This window comes from Delphinus delphis, chromosome 6, assembly GCF_949987515.2.
Source record: "Delphinus delphis chromosome 6, mDelDel1.2, whole genome shotgun sequence".
In the NCBI taxonomy this organism is placed as follows: domain Eukaryota; kingdom Metazoa; phylum Chordata; class Mammalia; order Artiodactyla; family Delphinidae; genus Delphinus; species Delphinus delphis.
Window position 1 is genome coordinate 36,596,094 of NC_082688.1, and position 18,509 is coordinate 36,614,602.

Consider the following 18,509-nt stretch of genomic DNA (forward strand, 5'->3'; position numbering starts at 1 on the left):
CACCTGTGTTATTTGCACCCTTGTCCAGGTGACTATATTGGGAGTTCATCGAATGCTGGGACCAGGTCTGGTTGACTCCCACATTCCCTAGGCAGGGCCTGGTACACAGTCGGTGCTCAGCCAGTGTTTATTGAATGGAGGAGTGAATGACAATGAGTGATGAGATGAATGAATGAATGCATGAGTAGATGAGGAAGTAAGGCTGAGTAGATGGAGTGGGTGGATGGATGGGTGGATGTATGGGTGGATGGGTGGGTGCATGGATGGGTGGATGGATGGGTGGATGGATGGGTGCATGGATGGGTGCATGATGGATGGGTGGATGGATGGGTGGGTGGATGAGTGGGTGGATGAGCGAATGAGCAAATAAGGAGACCTCAGGGCTTGACAGACTGCCCGCCTGCACAGTGAGGCTGCCCCCCACATTGCTTGTTTTCAGAGCTGTGTGAGTCCAGCCTACAGACCTTCCCTCCACGGACCCAGGGAAGGATGTGACCACACGATACAGAGGCAAAGCCCTGGGCCTGGGGTCCTGATACTTGGGTCCAGCTGAAGATGCCCGACCTAGAACAGAGCTAACTCTGCTTGAGATGAGAGAGAGGCTGAGGCCCACTCTTCTCTCCCCTCCCAGGTCTCGCACTGCCGTCTCTGCCCACCTGGAGCTCCCGTGCCCGTTATTTCTTTGTCCCTGGACATGCTCAGCCACCTCTGACTGGTCGGTGCACCTCTGAGAACAGGCCGCAGCTGAGCTCCTGTGGAGATGCACCACCCAGGACCCGTTCACGGAAGGACTTCAGGGCCAGCCTCAGCTGCAGAGCTGCTTTGCCTGAGGTCAAACTTGGGAGGCTGTGGGGGAGCATTCAGAGACAGCAAAGGTGGGGGGATATTAAGGGCCTGCATCATTATTTGTCTCCTTCCTCTGTCTAATCCTGCTTCCTCCTCCTGCCCTCACACATGCTGATCCCTATAAACATCTGGCACCCCAAACTCTGTCTGGGCTTCACTTTCAGAGAACATGACCTGAACAGTTCACTCCACTCAACTGAGGACCTCCAGGTCCTCCCTGCAGCCGGTACCCTCCACATGCTCTATGAAGGCCCTGCTTGCGGGCTCTAGGGTCCAGAGTGACCAAGACGCGGTCGCCAGGAGCTCCTGTCCCTGGGCTGTGCCTCTTCCCTCCCCATGCTCACCCCACACCACCCGCCTCCACACCTCTCCACCAGCCTGACTCTCTCCCTGTCCCCTTACCCTTCTGCACCTCTGCAGCCCTAAGCCTCTCTCTCTGAGAGTCCTTCCGTGGCCAGAGTGGCCCATCCGGGCACCCTCAGAGGCCAGACCTCCTCGCAAGGTCAGTCCTGCCCCCTTCAACAGGCAGGTCCTGGGAGAGTCATTCCTTCAGGGCTGGCTGGAGACATGAGTCAGGAGACTCAGAATTCTGCAGCCTTCAAACCATATGCTAAATATGGCCCGGCATTTATTTCATGGGTACAGAGAAAACAGATTTTCTATAAATAAAAACTGAACATCTATTTATTTGTGATGCAAACAAGAGCTTTGTTACATACTGTCAATATAACATAACATTTTAACTTATTCAAAATTAACTTTCAGTTCTGTCATTTGGAGTTCTATCATTTTTCTATCATTCCTGAGTGACACAGGTCACTTAGTCTCTAAGAATAGAAGTGACCTATAAGAATATAGTAATAAAGTCTCATTCAAAATATGTTTCAAAGTCTTCTTTCTGGCTTTCCTGTTAATAAAACATCTTGTACTTTCTGTGACTCTATTTTTCTCTTCTGTTTCCTTTTGTGATTCCCCAACCCTGATTCTTGGGAGACCCATAAAAGGATATGCATTTTCAATTATAAAATACATTGCCAGTTCCCAGGAAGCATCACTTTGGTTTCAGAATTTCAGGGCTGATTTCAGGTAACGGGTAGGAGGCAGATCTCAGGGGTGGGCTCTGCAGGATGTGCACAGGCAAGTAGCAAAATGACTCAATTAGAGGAACAGATAAGTTTGTAAAACTGTCCACTGAGGGCGCTGCTTCCTCTGGTGGCAATAGAACCAGTTTCATAGGCATCCTGGGATAACTTGAGTTAACCAACACTCTGTTCACTATAAAGTCCAGTGATATTTCAGTTCACCGTGAAGCTCAGAAGAGCTGGCCCACCATACCACCCAGCTCTGCCCGGTCACTCAAGCTCCGGACCTCTCCTAAGCCCCATCCTGTGGGTTGGTCCAGCTGAGCTCTCAGGGGTCAGAGCTGACTCCCACCTGGCCCCATCACCATGGATCTCCCAGACTGGAGGCCATGGCAAGCTGGGATGGGATGGGACAGGGAGTTTTCTGGATACAGGCAGGGAAGGACAGGAATGCCAGGCTTGAAGGAGTGGGTCAACAGAGAAGGCTTGCCGGGGGGGTAGATGAGTCTGACCACCAGCAGAGCAAATCCTGGGGGCTGGTAGGTCTCACATGAAAGTCCAGAAGTCCCGGACACCCGCCACTGGCTGGACATGGTGACCTGGCCCCGTGGAGAGAGAAGCCTCCTGGCGAAACGTGGCCACCGTGAAGCTGGGGTGTGGGCCCCCCTGAGAATCCTGGGTCCTTGAGTCACAGCTGAAACAGCAGAGGATGCAGGTGATGGCCACGGTGACCACGAATAGCACGGCCACAATTCCAATCACTGCCGTTTCCATGGCCCCGTTTGGCCACTGACCCACTGAGCAACCCGGGATGCGTCTCAGACCTTAGCTCCCCATCCGAAGCGAGGGGCTCTTGGTGATAGCAGGTACCCTTGCTCCTCCAGCTGCTCTCCCGATGGTCTTCTAAGAAGATATCGGTCTGAGGCCCTGGCTGGTGCCCCCTCTGGGCCGTTGGGTGCCCCACATGGCTCTACTCCGATCTCAGGGGGTCTCTGTCACTGTTTTCTAAGCCTCGGGCCAGGTTTCTAAGAGCCATGGGCAACTCCCCTGGCAGCTCTGGAAGAAGCACTGTCCTGAAAGATGTGAGCTCAAGACTCCCTGGATGCAGGGGGCTGGAAGGAGAAGGCAGAAGACTTTGCTTAGAGGGAGCCTCACTAACCCGGCCCTCTGATGACGCATATGGAGTTCATGAGTGTTTGTACACTCAGACAAAAGACAAAATACTCCCCCCGTCCTGTGGATCCGAGATGAGCCCAGGCTCCTCCCCTGGAGGAACCTTGGGCCAGTCCTTGAATCAGCCTATCTGCTGCCTCTCAAACCCCTGGCCCTGTGCTGGGGGCAGGGACAAAAGTGGGGAGGAGGCAATGGCAGCTCTGGGCCAGATGCAGGGAGTGCTGCTTGGAAACAAGTGCCCTTTCATTCGGCCTCCTTTTCTGCACGGGCTGGGAGAGTGCTGTTGAGATAAGGCAGGTCATGCTCCGGGAGGGATATCTGAGCTCTTCAGTAACTACTGTGGGCTCCTTAGTCCCCCTCCCCGGTCTTCTGCTCCAGCCTCCCCTCTGCTCCAGGCAGCCCTCCTCGCTGCCTGCTCGTGCTGTGAAAACTTACCCTGGGCTCCGCGAGAGACAGCTCTGGCTGTACGCAGTGCCGTGGGCTCCTGGCCCGGTGGCCACCCCAGGGGCCAGGCCATGGCACACTCATTCCCAGGGTACTGCAGCCTTGGTCCTGCCTGGGACGAGGCTCTGAGATATCTGAGCGGCTGTGAGCACTTCCTGCATTCCTTCCTCCAATTGTGAGTGAGGGCCCAGGACCCGCACAGCTGCCGGCCCCCTTGGTGACTGCACTCACCCCACCTCACCCCCCATGCACACCCATGCCACTCCAGCCCTGCTCCCTGCCAGGGTGTCCACTTCATCGACTCAGGGGAGGGGGTGAGCCAGGCCCAGGCCATAAGTAAGTCTGCCAGAAGGGGCTCCATCCTGACTGTCACTCGGTCACAGCCCTTCCACAGCCAACACCTCCTGAGACCACCACCACTTCCGGAAAGTAGACCGGGTTATTAGCCTCACTTTACCCAACCTTGGAGAAAAGGTATGTAAGAAACAATAATTCCAGGTACTAGACACCGTCAGGCACTGTCTAGTATCATGGTTCCAGCAACATTGCGAAGTGATGTTATCTCCATTTCAGAGGTAACAGTGCCCATAGTCACAGAGGTTAAATGCCCTGCCCAAGGCCTACTGCTAGTTAGTAGTGATAACTAGAGTACCAAATAGTCTAGGAGGGGCTTCCTCCCTTTCCTCTTAGTTCGATGCTCTCTCTAGGTACCACCAGTCCACAGAGCAGTTGCCTCCTTCTACAGTTTTACTGACCAGAGTGCAAAGGCCCAGGGAGGGCCAAGGCCTAGCCCAGGGATACACAGCCTGGGTCCTTGTCAATTTCTCCAAGGCCCAGTGAACTTTCTTTGGTACTAGTTGTAGGAAACTGCCTACACACAGAATGGGAGAGTGACAATTCCTAGTAAATGATACCCTGCTAAATTCTCTCTCTTCCCTTTTCTAAGATGACCGGACACCTACACAGAGGAGGAGCCTGGAGCCAGTGGGGGCTGTGACAGGAAGCTGGACACTTTGAATTATTTATATTAGCTGGGGCGACCAGAAGCAGGAGACAGGAAACATGATGAGCCAATCTGTGGGGCCTGTGGTTTCAGACTGAATTACCAAAATCAATTAGTCAGTTTGGGAGATGGAGGGCACCAGGGGAACTGCTTGTCCTAAGGGTTTATTCCAGGTATTTTCTCTTCTTGTGACTTTTGTAATCCTATGATAGACAGTCCCTGCCTATAAGCCCCAGATGCAGTGGGGCTCCCAAAGATGTCTACCACTTAGACACACATCTGTCCTCCCAGCATCCATCACTGTCTACTGGTCAGAAGAAAGACCACGCCCCATACATTCCATATACATATATTTTTATTTTCTTTTGGCCTTACCACGTGGCATGTGGGATATTAATTCCCCCACTAGTGATCGAACCTGCACCCCTTACAGTGGAAGCTCAGAGTCTTAACCACTGGACCACCAGGGAAGTCTCCCATACATCCCACTTATATTAAAAAGGGAAAAGGTGATGGCAGGCATCCTGGTTCTCCCAGAGGATGCTCGAAGCCACACTTAGGAAAGACAGGCCAGCCAAGGCTGACATGGGGCTCCGCAGAGGGATGGGGGGCATGGTCCAAGCCAGCAGGCTACAGACCTCCACACACCCCCAACACTGGGGAGATAGGGTAGGAACACAAGCTCCCTCAACAAGGCCCCAGGAGCTCAACGGCCTAATCCTTGCAGGGTCCTACTGTTATACCTGGTGTCCCTGAAGCCCCAAGCTTCTGGCAGTGGTTATTCCAAGCACATTTACTTTTCTAGAGAGCGTGAAGCTCTGGGAATCTTTCCTGACCATCTGTTGTGTGGACTGGTCCCACCCTGGGCAGTGGGGAGCCCTCAAAGAGTTCTCAGTCCTATGAAGGCAGGGGCCTTTGAATCTTGCCGTAAATCTCTAGGGAAAGAGAGTGTGTTCAGTGTGCCAAGAGAAATAATGATAACAACAACAACAATAATAATAATAAATTGGAAACCCATAGGAGTGAGTAACAAATTCGTCTTGGGCAAAGACACAGAGAAGGGAAGGTGCAGGGTTTTCTGAGTCTGAGGACTGGAGCAGTGCGGATTGGACAAAAGGAACACAAGTAGGCACAAAACAGACCAGGGGGCCTTGAATGGCCAACCAGAAGGCCAAGAATGTCCTTAGACTTTGTTCTAAGGACAGTGAGGAGGCTACAGTGTGGGGACGCTTCACAAAGGGGCAGGGCTGGAGGTAGGCAGCCCAGAGGGCCTGCAGCAGGAGTCCAAGCTGGAGATGAGCTCAGGGCAGCCATAGGGGGAGGCGAGGGGAGGCGGATTCAAAAGGCACCATAGACCCTGATCCACTTTCCCAAGCCTGCAGTCTAGTCCAGCTCTCAGTGTGAATTTGCCTCCCTCTCCCCCTTCCACCCCTTCCCATCCCAGCCCTCACAGAGAATCCACCAGGAAATAGAAAAGAAACAGGACATTCTGTTCCAGTGAGTCAGTCACCAGGCCCCGGGACTTTCTGGCCTGTTCTCCAGCCCCTCCCCACCACCTGGCCTGGCCCCCAAGCCTCTCCCCTCCACTTCCCACCCTGGCTCACAGGACTTCCTTCCTCAGGGAAGGCCTCAGAACAAGATTTCCTTCCTCACTTTGGAATCCCGTCAGCTGTTCTGGGGTATTTGGGAACAGGCCTCCAGGCTTTGGCAAGATGTTTCTGTCATCTATCCCATTTTAGGGAAGAGGAAACTGAGACTCCCTTGAGGTGAGCACTCTCCCAAGGCCACCCAGCACCACACCCTCCCTCCCAGACACAGCGCCAGCCACACCCAAGCACGGGAGGGGTCAGGCTGGCTGGAGACTCAAGGCCTGGATAAGAAACCCTGACCCAGTTACCAAAGAAACATTAATTCAGCACAGCCCATGGAAGGGGGCTTCAGCAGTTCCAGAGCGCAGTCTGCCCTAGAGATGGACTGAAGAGAGCCCTGGAGGTAGAGCCCAGGGGCCAGCCTGGACGGCCTCTTCCCCCTCTCTCTGTCTGGGCAGGGCTGCCTGCAAACCCTAACCTCCCCCTCATCAGAGCTCAGGCCCCAGGCCTTCTCACCTACTGTCCTCAGAGCCCTGCAGAGCCGCCCAATCTCCCCCGCTGCAGGGCCCGCACCAGGCACTCAGTCCCACCGGAGAGGAAGGTCCTGGGCGAGGCAGACAAAGGGCTGGCCACTCCCTCCCTCCCACTTGAGTTACAATCAAGAGCCTCTTCACAAAAGCTTCTTAGTGGTTTTTATTTTCTTGTATTAAGGCACCATTGACTTGATTGTGCAGCCTCAAGCTACATTCTGCAAATGAAAGGGCGTTACCAGGGCACCTCCCAGCTACCGCCCTGGCCAGAGGCCTGGTTGTTTGGAGAGAGCAGGGTACACCTTCTGTGCATCCCCACACCCCTGTGCACCTGCACCAGACTGGCCGTCACTTCTGGTGCCCGTTGGGACTTACAGTCACAAGGTGGTGTCCGCCCCCGAAGGACCATCACCACCCCTGCTCTCAGCCCCGTCAGGGCCACCCCTGGAGCTCTTCAGTCCTCCGCCTCCGTAGCACACGGGGCACAGTAGGCGAATGAAGCCCAGGCAGATCCCGACGTTCACCGCCAAGAGGTGCCCTTCTGCACGGGAACCTCGGGGTCCCCGCATCCTGGTGATGGTGGGGCAGGCTGCCATCCAGGCATCAGCGGCGGCCTCGCTGGGCCTGGTGGGCGTGGTGGGCATGGTGGTGGGCGAGGTGATGGTGGTGATGGAGGGTCGCATGGGGCATGTGAGGCACACGGCCAGAATAACGGATATGGTGCAAGCGTCCCAGGTGGCCCCGGCCTGAGGAGATCGGAGGCTGGGCCCACCGGACTCGGTTTCTCCTTGCAGCAGGGTGGTTCCTCTCCACGTCAGTCTCCTCCTGTCTGCAGTACAAGCAGGCGGCCAGCAGCAGCAGCAGCAACAGCAGAGCCACAGCAGCGCCTATGATCAAGCCCACGAGGGTCGTGCTCCCCAGGAGGCCCAGCATCTGGGAGTTGACAGCGGCCTCCGCTCGGTGGCTCCTCGCTGCTTCCTCCCCTTCGGCAGCCTCTGCTCAGCCCTCACAGTCACTGGACTTTGTTTTCTCAGCTCCTGTGGGCTGGAGAGCAGCCAGGGAATGTGGGTGCAGCCTCTTTGGGCTGGAGCTGCCAGCCAAGGGGAGGCCTGGCCACTGTTAGCTCTGGGGAGGCCCACAGCGAGGCTTGGTCGGGACAGAGGAGCTGAAAGGAGGGGCTGCGGGGTGGGGAGGGGCCAGAGGCTGGAGATAAAGAGTCTAGGCCCCCAATCCTGCTGTTTGGCCAAGTGACTGGGCCAGCTCTGTCCCCTCCCTGGGCTCCCTCCTCTCTTACTGAGAGCACAGCACATGGGTTCTCGAACCACGTGACTCACTTGCCCTGTGATTGTGCACAAGTTTCCTAAACTCTCTGTGCCTCAGTTTCCTCATCTGTAAAATGGCTCATTAGAGCATATTTCCACATAGGGTTTTCTGAGGATTCAAGGAGTTAAGATTTATAAGGCACTTAAACCAGGTCCTGACACATTTGCCACTGATATTAAGGCAGCAGAGTTTGCACCAGTCGACTTGGGAGACCTCGTGCCATCTGAGAGTCTGCGGCTCCCTGTCCTGCAGCCCACAGAGGCCTCCTGGACTAGTCAGGTTCTATCGTGCAATTGTCCCACACTTCAGGAGCTCAGGCAGGCCCCGCAGGCAGGGTTTTATCATCCAGGGAAGATGAACAACTGTCTCTGCGTCCTCGGTCCTACTGGATCTGGGAGCTAAGAGGGTCTGGGTGTTAGCCCAGGGCTTCAGGAGGCAGGAAGGAGGCTGCTGAGGTCAGAGAGGCCCCAGTGCCAGCCTCCTGGCTTCCAACCAACAGGCTCAACTGGCCATAAACGGCAGGCCCTCGCGCCACCCCAGCCCAGCAGTTGTGACACGCCATTCCTGCCTGGGGGAGAATTTACAGAGGGGGCAGGACCTGAGCAGTTTCGCATCCCTTTCCCCCTCCTGGTCCTGAATCCTCTGTTCATCTAGACAAGCACTTACCCATCCCACCCACATGTCCAGGGATGGGCGTCCACTATCTCCCTGGGTAGCCCCTTCTGCTGTGGGCTTGTCGGACTGTTCTCACAGCTCTTCCTCACACGTGGCAGGGCCTCCCCGAAGCCCCAGCTCTGCATCTCCATCCCGAGACCATGGATGCCCGGGGGCCCTCCACAGTGAGCCCACCTCTGTGGGACCTTGGACAAGTCCCTCCCCTGCAGCCTGTTTCCTCCTCTGGAAAAGTGCCAGGGCAAGAGGTGACCTCTGGGGACCTTCCCTCTCTGACCTCAATCAGATGAGCTCTCTCAGGGAAGCCCCAAACCCTTAAGGCAAAGCTCCTCTGGATGGAAAAGCCAAGCATTCCCTTCAACCAAATTGGGCTCTGGGGGCAGTGGGTCTAATGAGTCCTGGGGCTTTCACCCTGGGGTGGGGGGCGTGGAGGGAGGAAGCTACTTGAACTTTTAATGATGCTCAAGTGAGAACTCCCTCCTGTGGCTTCTAGAGGCCTGCGAGCCCAGCTGCCTTCCCTGGGGGCCTGTTAAGGAGGGAAGTGTGCTGGAAGGAGGAGGAGGAAGCCAAACAGAACTTTCTCCTTCTTGGGAGCTTCTCCAAGGAGACTCCCACCCCACACCAGCCACGGGAGGGGGGCAGGGCCCTGCAACTGGCAGAACGCCAGTCAGCACTAAGGGCCTCTTGGAGTCACACAGACCCAGCCCTCACTGAGAGCCAGAGAAACTGAGGGAGGGGACTTGCCTAAGGTACCCCAGCTTTGTGGGCTATTCTAGACCGCAAATAATCAAGACAGCACGATTCCCGGAGTGAGGGGGGCTCCAGAGTGAGAGCTGAGATCAGCTGAGGACTGTCCACAGAGATAACAGGGAAAGGGTGTGTGGATTTGGATGACTCTGGGTGGGGGCAGGGAATTGGGGGAGCTCCCCCATCCTACACACACATACACACACATTTATTTTCTTAAGTGCAGGGTCACTCCCCATCTGGACAGAAGATACAATCCCAAGGTGGGCATTTGATTTGAAGCTTTGGGCACTCGGGAAGGTGTTGAGACCACGGTCCTCCATGACGTCACAAGTGACTGAGACCTCCTTGGAGGGCTTGCAGGACTGATGACCTTAGAGGATGTGTGGCTGTGTCTAGGGATTCCCTGCCTCAGAAAAGCTGTCCTGTGGCGTTGCTGTATTTCTCCGTTAGGGTCAGGGTTTCTGCACGCTCTACAAACAGCCTTCCAAGATAAGGGGCCAGAGTTCCAGACAATACATACGGCTGATGGGTCAGGACTTTTGGAGTTCATATCATTAGCTTCATGCCCATGCTCTCCAGGGTGCACAGACCTCTGCATGGACTTGCACACATGCACACATGTGTACACTTGTAAACCAACATTGCACTGAGAGCAAACTCATGCACCAAGAGTTGTGTGTGCACACGCTTATACACAAGTGCACAAGGGCACACAAGTTCCCTACAAGCTCACAAACTTGTGCTTGTACTGGCTGCAAGTGGTTTTCGGTTGTCCCATGACAGCAACCATTGTTTTCACTAATTGGTGGCACCACCTAGCGGTGACACTGTAAATAAATCAGTTTTGTATTTGGACCTGTCAAAAGTTATAGTTGCCTGGGGCTTACCTGGTGGCGCAGTGGTTGAGAGTCCGCCTGCCGATGCAGGAGATACAGGTTCGTGTCCTGGTGGGGAAAGAATACCACGTGCCGTGGAGCGGCTCGGCCTGTGAGCCACGGCCGCTGAGCCTACGCGTCCGGAGCCTGTGCTCCGCAACGGGAAAGACCACAACAGTAAGAGGCCTGCGTACCGCAAAAAAAAAAAGGAACATTTTTGTTATGTTTAAGTAGAGAATCGCAAGCAGAAATACAATCAAGGAGGGTTTTTTCGTGGGGGGCGGAGTCAACATGGCGGACTAGGAGGACGTGGAATTCGCGTCTCCTCGCAACTAGGGCACCTACCAGGCACTGGTGGGGGACCACTGACACCTAAGGGAATGGGAGGAACCCCCAGCAACCGGGTAGGACCTGGGCGTTGGGGGGAGTGAGGGGGTAGGAGAAGTGGAGGCGGGATGGGACCGGGGCCCCTGAGGGACGGCTGGGGTAGGGGAAGGGATCCCATGCCCAGGGGGGAAAGGAAGGGACCATTGGGAGCACAAAGGATCAAAAGGGAGCATGGCCAGCGTTTCCCATGCCCACTTGGGCCCCTGGGAGCCTGCTGAGATCCCAGGCCTGATCCTCTGCCCACCGAGGCCCCCTCCAGCCATGCGGGTCCTCAGGGAGTGGGAGGGAGAGAAGGCGGAGCAAAAGTAAAGGCCGGACCTACGGGACAGGCACCCCTGAGAGGTGGCTGGGGGAGGGGAGGAGTTCCTACACCCAGCGGGACCCACCCACGGTTAGGGGTCCAGCGGGGACAGGGGAGACCCTGGTTGGGGGGCAGAGGAACGGAAGGGAACACAGCCAACACGTTCCCTGTCCACTTAGGCACCGGGGAGCCTGTTGGGCTCCCAGGCCTAATCCTCTGCCCTCGGAGCCTCCCTCCTGCTGTGCCTCTACACCCTCACCCAGGGCCCTACCTCTACACTCAGAGGTAGCCCCTCTGAGAACCCCTCCAACCATGCTGGGCCTAAACCCCACCCACAAACCCTCACCCAGGGCCTTACCTCTAACTCCGGAAATCCACACTCCATAAGCCCCCTTTTGGATGTGCTTCCTCTTCCCTTCCGGGCAGGTCCTAAGCAGAGGCCCCACCCCATGCTTGAAAGTCACCCCACCCCCCCACCCCCCCCACCTAGGCCCCACCCCCCACCTAGGCCCCACCCATCCTAAACCCTGCCCCTACCTAAGTTCCACCCCACCCCCCTGTCAAAACTCCACCGCCCATAGCCAAGGCTTTTTTTTTTTTTTTTTTTTTTTTTGCGGTACGCTGGCCTCTCACTGCTGTGGCCTCTCCCGTTGCGGAGCACAGGCTCCGGACGCGCAGGCTCAGCGGCCATGGCTCACGGGCCCAGCCGCTCCGCGGCACGTGGGATCTTCCCGGACCGGGACACGAACCCGTGTCCCCTGCATCGACAGGCGGACTCTCAACCACTGCGCCACCAGGGAAGCCCAACGCTTTTTTTTTTCTACTTTTAGGTTGGGGTTCTGTTTTACCTTGTTGCTGTTGTTGTTTGTATTTTTATTTTTTCTAATAAATCTTTTATTTTTCTAATTTTATTCTTTATATTTTGTTATTGTTCTGCTCCTTTTGGCTTGTTCCCCCTTTTTTTTTTTTCTTTTTTCTGTTGTGGTTTTATTTTACTTTGTTGAAGTTGTTTCAATTACATTTTTATATTTATAAAATATATTTATTTTATATAATATAAAATATATTTTATATTATAAATATATATAATATATTTATTATCTTTCTAATTTTACTTTTTTTTTTTATTCTTTGTTATTGTACTGCTCCTTTTTTCCTTTTTCTTTTCCTTTTGTTTTTTTGCCACGCCATGCAGCTTGCGGGATCTTGGTTCCCAGGCCAGAGGTCAGGCCTGAGCTCCTGTGGTGGGAAAGCCAAGCCCAAACCGCTGGACGGATAGAGAACCTCAGACCCCAGGGAATATTAATCAGAGTGAGGCCTCCTGGAGGTCCTCATCTCGGCACCAAAACCCAGCTCTACCCAACGGCCTACAAACTCCAGTGCTGGATGGCTCAGGCCAAACAAGCAGACAGGAATACAGTCCCACCATCAAAAAAAAAAAAGTGAAATGACAAAAAAATATGTTACAGACGAAGGAGCAAGGTAAAAACCTGCAAGACCAAATAAATGCGGACAAAATAGGCAACCTACCTGAAAAAGAATTCAGAGTAATGATAGTAAAGCTGATCCAAAATCTCGGAAACAGAATGGAGAAACTACAAGAAATGTTAAATAAGGATCTAGAAGAACTAAAGAACAAACAAACAGTGATGAAAAACACAATTACTGAAATTAAAAATAGAAGGAATCAGTAGCAGAATAACTGAGGCAGAAGAATGGATAAGTGAGCTGGAGGATAAAATGGTGGAAATAACTGCTGGGGAGCAGAGTAAAGAAAAAAGAATGAAAAGAGTTAAGGACAGTATCAGAGACCTCTGGGACAACATTAAACGCACCAACATTCGAATTATAGGGTTCCCAGAAGCAGAAGAGAAAAATAAAGGGGCTGAGAAAATATTTGAAGAGACTATAGTCGAAAACTTCCCTAATATGGGAAAGGAAATAGTCAATCAAGTCCAGGAAGCACAGAGAGTCCTATACAGGATAAATCCAAGGAGAAACATGCCAAGACACATATTAATCAAACTATCAAAAATTAAATACAAAGAAAGAATATTAAAAGCAGCAAGGGAAAACCAACAAATAACATACAAGGGAATCCCCATAAGGTTAACAGCTGATCTTTCAGCAGAAACTCTGCAAGCCAGAAGGAACTGGCAGGACATATTTAAAGTGATGAAAGGGGAAAACCTACAACCAAGATTACTCTACCCGTCAAGGATCTCATTCAGATTTGACAGAGAAATTAAAACCTTTACAGACAAGCAAAAGCTGAGAGAGTTCAGCACCACCAAACCAGCTCTACAACAACTGCTAAAGGAAATTCTCTAGGCAAGAAACACAAAAGAAGGAAAAGACCTACAATAACGAACCGAAAACAATTAAGAAAATGGGAATGGGAACATACATATCGATAATTACCTTAAATGTAAATGGACTAAATGCTCCCACCAAAAGACACAGATTGGCTGAATGGATACAAAAACAAGACGCATATATTTGCTGTCTACAAGAGACCCACTTCAGACCTAGAGACACATACAGACTGAGAGTAAGGGGATGGAAAAAGGTATTTCATGCAAATGGAAACCAAAAGAAAGCTGGAGTAGCAATTCTCATATCAGACAAAATAGACTTTAATAAAGACTATTACAAGAGACAAAGAAGGACACTACATAATGATCACGGGATCGATCCAAGAAGAAGATATAACAATTGTAAATATTTATGCACCCAACATAGGAGCACCTCAATACATAAGGCAAATACTAACAGCCATAAAAGGGGAAATCAACAGTAACACATTCATAGTAGGGAACTTTAACGCCCCACTTTCACCAATGGACAGATCATCCAAAATGAAAATAAATAAGGAAACACAAGCTTTAAATGACAGATTAAACAAGATGGACTTAATTGATATTTATAAGACATTCCATCCAAAAACAACAGAATACACATTTTTCTCAAGTGCTCATGGAACATTCTCCAGGATAGATCATATCTTGGGTCACAAATCAAGCCTTGGTAAATTTAAGAAAACTGAAATTGTATCAAGTATCTTTTCCGACCACAACGCTATGAGACTAGATATCAATTACAGGAAAAGATCTGTAAAAAATACAAACACATGGAGGCTAAACAATACACTACTTAATAACGAAGTGATCACTGAAGAAATCAAAGAGGAAATCAAAAAATACCTAGAAACAAATGACAATGAAAACACGACGACTCAAAATCTATGGGATGCAGCAAAAGCAGTTCTAAGAGGGAAGTTTATAGCACTACAATCCTACCTTAAGAAACAGGAAACATCTCGAATAAACAACCTAACCTTGCACCTAAAGCAATTAGAGAAAGAAGAACAAAAAAACCCTGAAGTTAGCAGAAGGAAAGAAATAAAAATCAGATCAGAAATAAATGAAAAAGAAATGAAGGAAACAATAGCAAAGCTCAATAAAACTAAAAGCTGGTTCTTTGAAAGGATAAACAAAATTGATAAACCATTAGCCAGACTCATCAAGAAAAAAAGGGAGAAGACTCAAATCAATAGAATTAGAAATGAAAAAGGAGAAGTAACAACTGACACTGCAGAAATACAAAAGATCATGAGAGATTACTACAAGCAACTCTATGCCAATAAAATGGACAACCTGGAAGAAATGGACAAATTCTTAGAAAGGCACAACCTGCCAAGACTGAATCAGGAAGAAATAGAAAATATGAACAGACCAATCACAAGCAGTGAAATTGAAACTGTGATTAAAAATCTTCCAACAAACAAAAGCCCAGGACCAGATGGCTTCACAGGCGAATTCTATCAAACATTTAGAGAAGAGCTATCACCTATCCTTCTCAAACTGTTCCAAAATATAGCAGAGGGAGGAACACTCCCCAACTCATTCTACGAGGCCACCATCACCCTGATACCAAAACCAGACAAGGACGTCACAAAGAAAGAAAACTACAGGCCAATATCACTGATGAACATAGATGCAAAAATCCTCAACAAAATACTAGCAAACAGAATCCAACAGCACATTAAACGGATCATACACCATGATCAAGTGGGGTTTATTCCAGGAATGCAAGGATTCTTCAATATATGCAAATCAATCAACGTGATACACCATATTAACAAATTGAAGGAGAAAAACCATATGATCATCTCAATAGATGCAGAGAAAGCTTTTGACAAAATTCAACACCCATTTATGATAAAAACCCTGCAGAAAGTAGGCATAGAGGGAACTTTCCTCAACATAATAAAGGCCATATATGACAAACCCACAGCCAACATCGTCCTCAATGGTGAAAAACTGAAAGCATTTCCACTAAGATCAGGAACAAGACAAGGTTGCCCACTCTCACCACTATTATTCAACATAGTTCTGGAAGTTTTAGCCACAGTAATCAGAGAAGAAAAGGAAATAAAAGGAATCCAAATCAGAAAAGAAGAAGTAAAGCTGTCACTCTTTGCAGATGACGTGAAACTATACATAGAGAATCCTAAAGATGCTACCAGAAAACTACTAGAGCTAATCAATGAGTTTGGTAAAGTAGCAGGATACAAAATTAATGCACAGAAATCTCTGGCATTCCTATACACTAAGGATGAAAAATCTGAAAGTGAAATCAAGAAAACACTCCCATTTACCATTGCAACAAAAAGAATAAAATATCTAGGAATAAACCTACCTAAGGAGACAAAAGACCTGTATGCAGAAAATTATAAGACACTGATGAAAGAAATTAAAGATGATACAAATAGATGGAGAGATATACCATGTTCTTGGATTGGAAGAATCAACATTGTGAAAATGACTCTACTACCCAAAGCAAACTACAGATTCAATGCAATCCCTATCAAACTACCACTGGCATTTTTCACAGAACTAGAACAAAAAATTTCACAATTTGTATGGAAACACAAAAGACCCCGAATAGCCAAAGCAATCTTGAGAACGAAAAACGGAGCTGGAGGAATCAGGCTTCCTGACTTCAGATTATACTACAAAGCTACAGTAATCAAGACAGTATGGTACTGGCACAAAAACAGAAATATAGATCAATGGAACAGCATAGAAAGCCCAGAGATAAACCCACGCACATATGGTCACCTTATCTTTGATAAAGGAGGCAGGAATGTACAGTGGCGAAAGGACAGCCTCTTCAATAAGTGGTGCTGGGAAAACTGGAGAGCTACATGTAGAAGTATGAGATTAGATCACTCCCTAACACCATACACAAGAATAAGCTCAAAATGGATTAAAGACCTAAATGTAAGGCCAGAAACTATCAAACTCTTAGAGGAAAACATAGGCAGGACACTCTATGACAAAATCACAGCAAGATCCTTTTTGACCCACCTCCTAGAGAAATGGAAATAAAAACAAAAATAAACAAATGGGACCTAATGAAACTTAAAAGCTTTTGCGCAGCAAAGGAAACCATAAACAAGACCAAAAGACAACCCTCAGAATGGGAGAAAATATTTGCAAATGAAGCAACTGACAAAGGATTAATCTCCAAAATTTATAAGCAGCTCATGCAGCTTAATAACAAAAAAACAAACAACCCAATCCAAAAATGGGCAGAAGACCTAAATAGACATTTCTCCAAAGAAGATATACAGACTGCCAACAAACACGTGAAAGAATGCTCAACATCACTAATCATTAGAGAAATGCAAATCAAAACTACAATGAGATATCATCTCACACCAGTCAGAATGGCCATCATCAAAAAATCTAGAAACAATAAATGCTGGAGAGGGTGTGGAGAAATGGGAACCCTCTTACACTGTTGGTGAGAATGTAAATTGATACAGCCACTGTGGAGAACAGTATGGGGGTTCCTTAAAAAACTACAAATAGAACTACCATATGACCCAGCAATCCCACTACTGGGCATATACCCTGAGAAAACCATAATTCAAAAGGAGTCATGTACCAAAATGTTCATTGCACCTCTATTTACAATAGCCTGGAGATGGAAACAACCTAAGTGTCCATCATCGGATGAATGGATAAAGAAGATGTGGCACATATATACAATGGAATATTACTCAGCCATAAAAAGAAACGAAATTGAGCTATTTGTAATGAGGTGGATAGACCTAGAGTCTGTCATACAGAGTGAAGTAAGTCAGAAAGAGAGAGACAAATACCGTATGCTAACACATATATATGGAATTTAAGAAAAAAAATGTCATGAAAAACCTAGGGGTGAAACAGGAATAAAGACACAGACACTAGAGAATGGACTTGAGGCTATGGGGAGGGGGAAGGGTAAACTGTGACAAAGGCGAGAGAGAGGCATGGACATGTATACACTACCAAACGTAAGGTAGATAGCTAGTGGGAAGCAGCGGCATAGCACAGAGAGATCAGCTCGGTGCTTTATGACCGCCTGGAGGGGTGGGATAGGGAGGGTGGGAGGGAGGGAGACGCAAGCAGGAAGAGATATGGGAACATATGTATATATATAACTGATTCATTTTGTTGTGAAGCTGAAGCTAACATACCATTGTAAAGCAATTATACTCCAATAAAGATGTTAAAATGAAAAAAGAAAAGAAAAAGAAATAAAAGGCATCCAAACTGAAAAGGAAGAAGTAAAATTATCTCTCTTTGCAGATGATATGATCTTATATGTAGAAAACCCTAAAGACTCCACACACAAAAAAAGCTGTTTGAATTAATAAATGAACTCAGGAAAGTACCAGGATACAAAGTCAACACACAAAAATCTGTTGCATATCTATACATGAACAGTGAACAATCTGAAAGGAAATTACAAAAGCAATTCCATTTACAATAGCATCAAAAAATAAAATAAAATACTTAGGAATTAACCAAGGAGGTGAAAGATTTGTACAACAAAAACTAAAAAACATTGCTGACAGAAACTAAAGAAGACATAAATAAATGGAAACACTTCCCATGTTCATGGATTGGAAGACTTAATAGAGTATAAATGTCAATACTACCCAAAGCAATCTACAGATTCAATGCAATTCATACCAAAATCCCAATGACTTTTTTTGCAGAAATAGAAAAACTCATCCTAAAATTCATATGGAATCTCAAGGAACCCTGAATAGCCAAAACAATCTTGAAAAAGAACAAAACTGGGGGACTCACACTTCCTGATTTAAAAACTTACTACAAAGTTACAGTGATCAAAACAGTGTGGTATTGGCATTAAGACAGATATATGTACCAATGGAATAGAATAGAGAGCCCCGAAATAAACCCTCACATATATGGTCAAATGATTTTTGACAAGAGTGCCAAGACGGTTCAATGGGGAAAGGATGGCCTTTTCAACAAATGGTACTGGGAAAACTGGATATCCACATGCAAAAGAATGAAGTTGGACCCTTACTTAACACCATATATAAAAATTAACTCAAAATGGATCAAGGACCTAAATGTAAGACCTAAAACAATAAAAATTTTAGGAGAAAACATAGGACAAAAGCTTCAGGACATTGAATTTGGCAATGATTTCTTACATATGACCCCAA

General features: G+C 48.8%; 2 protein-coding genes across 2 annotated transcripts; both read right to left on the reverse strand.

Annotated features, from left to right (window-relative positions):
• Positions 1-1,524: 1,524 nt before the first annotated feature.
• SPAAR (small regulatory polypeptide of amino acid response) lies at positions 1,525-3,661 on the reverse strand. The gene is made up of 2 exons (XM_060013394.1): positions 3,537-3,661; positions 1,525-3,040 (listed from the first exon to the last, which is right to left on the reverse strand). Exon 2 carries the CDS (start codon positions 2,700-2,702, stop codon positions 2,475-2,477), a length of 228 nt encoding a protein of 75 aa, XP_059869377.1. The 5' UTR covers positions 2,703-3,040; positions 3,537-3,661; the 3' UTR covers positions 1,525-2,474.
• A 3,160-nt stretch (positions 3,662-6,821) lies between these two features.
• Positions 6,822-11,384, reverse strand: HRCT1 (histidine rich carboxyl terminus 1). Its single transcript, XM_060014528.1, has 3 exons — positions 11,334-11,384; positions 10,300-10,473; positions 6,822-7,711 (listed from the first exon to the last, which is right to left on the reverse strand). Exon 3 carries the CDS (start codon positions 7,598-7,600, stop codon positions 7,271-7,273), a length of 330 nt encoding a protein of 109 aa, XP_059870511.1. The 5' UTR covers positions 7,601-7,711; positions 10,300-10,473; positions 11,334-11,384; the 3' UTR covers positions 6,822-7,270.
• Between the last annotated feature and the right edge of the window lie 7,125 nt (positions 11,385-18,509).

Coding starts and splice junctions, on each gene's coding strand:
- SPAAR (XM_060013394.1), bottom strand. CDS start 2,702: ATGGAAACGGCAGTGATTGGAATTGTGGCCGTGCTATTCGTGGTCACC.
- HRCT1 (XM_060014528.1), bottom strand. CDS start 7,600: ATGCTGGGCCTCCTGGGGAGCACGACCCTCGTGGGCTTGATCATAGGC.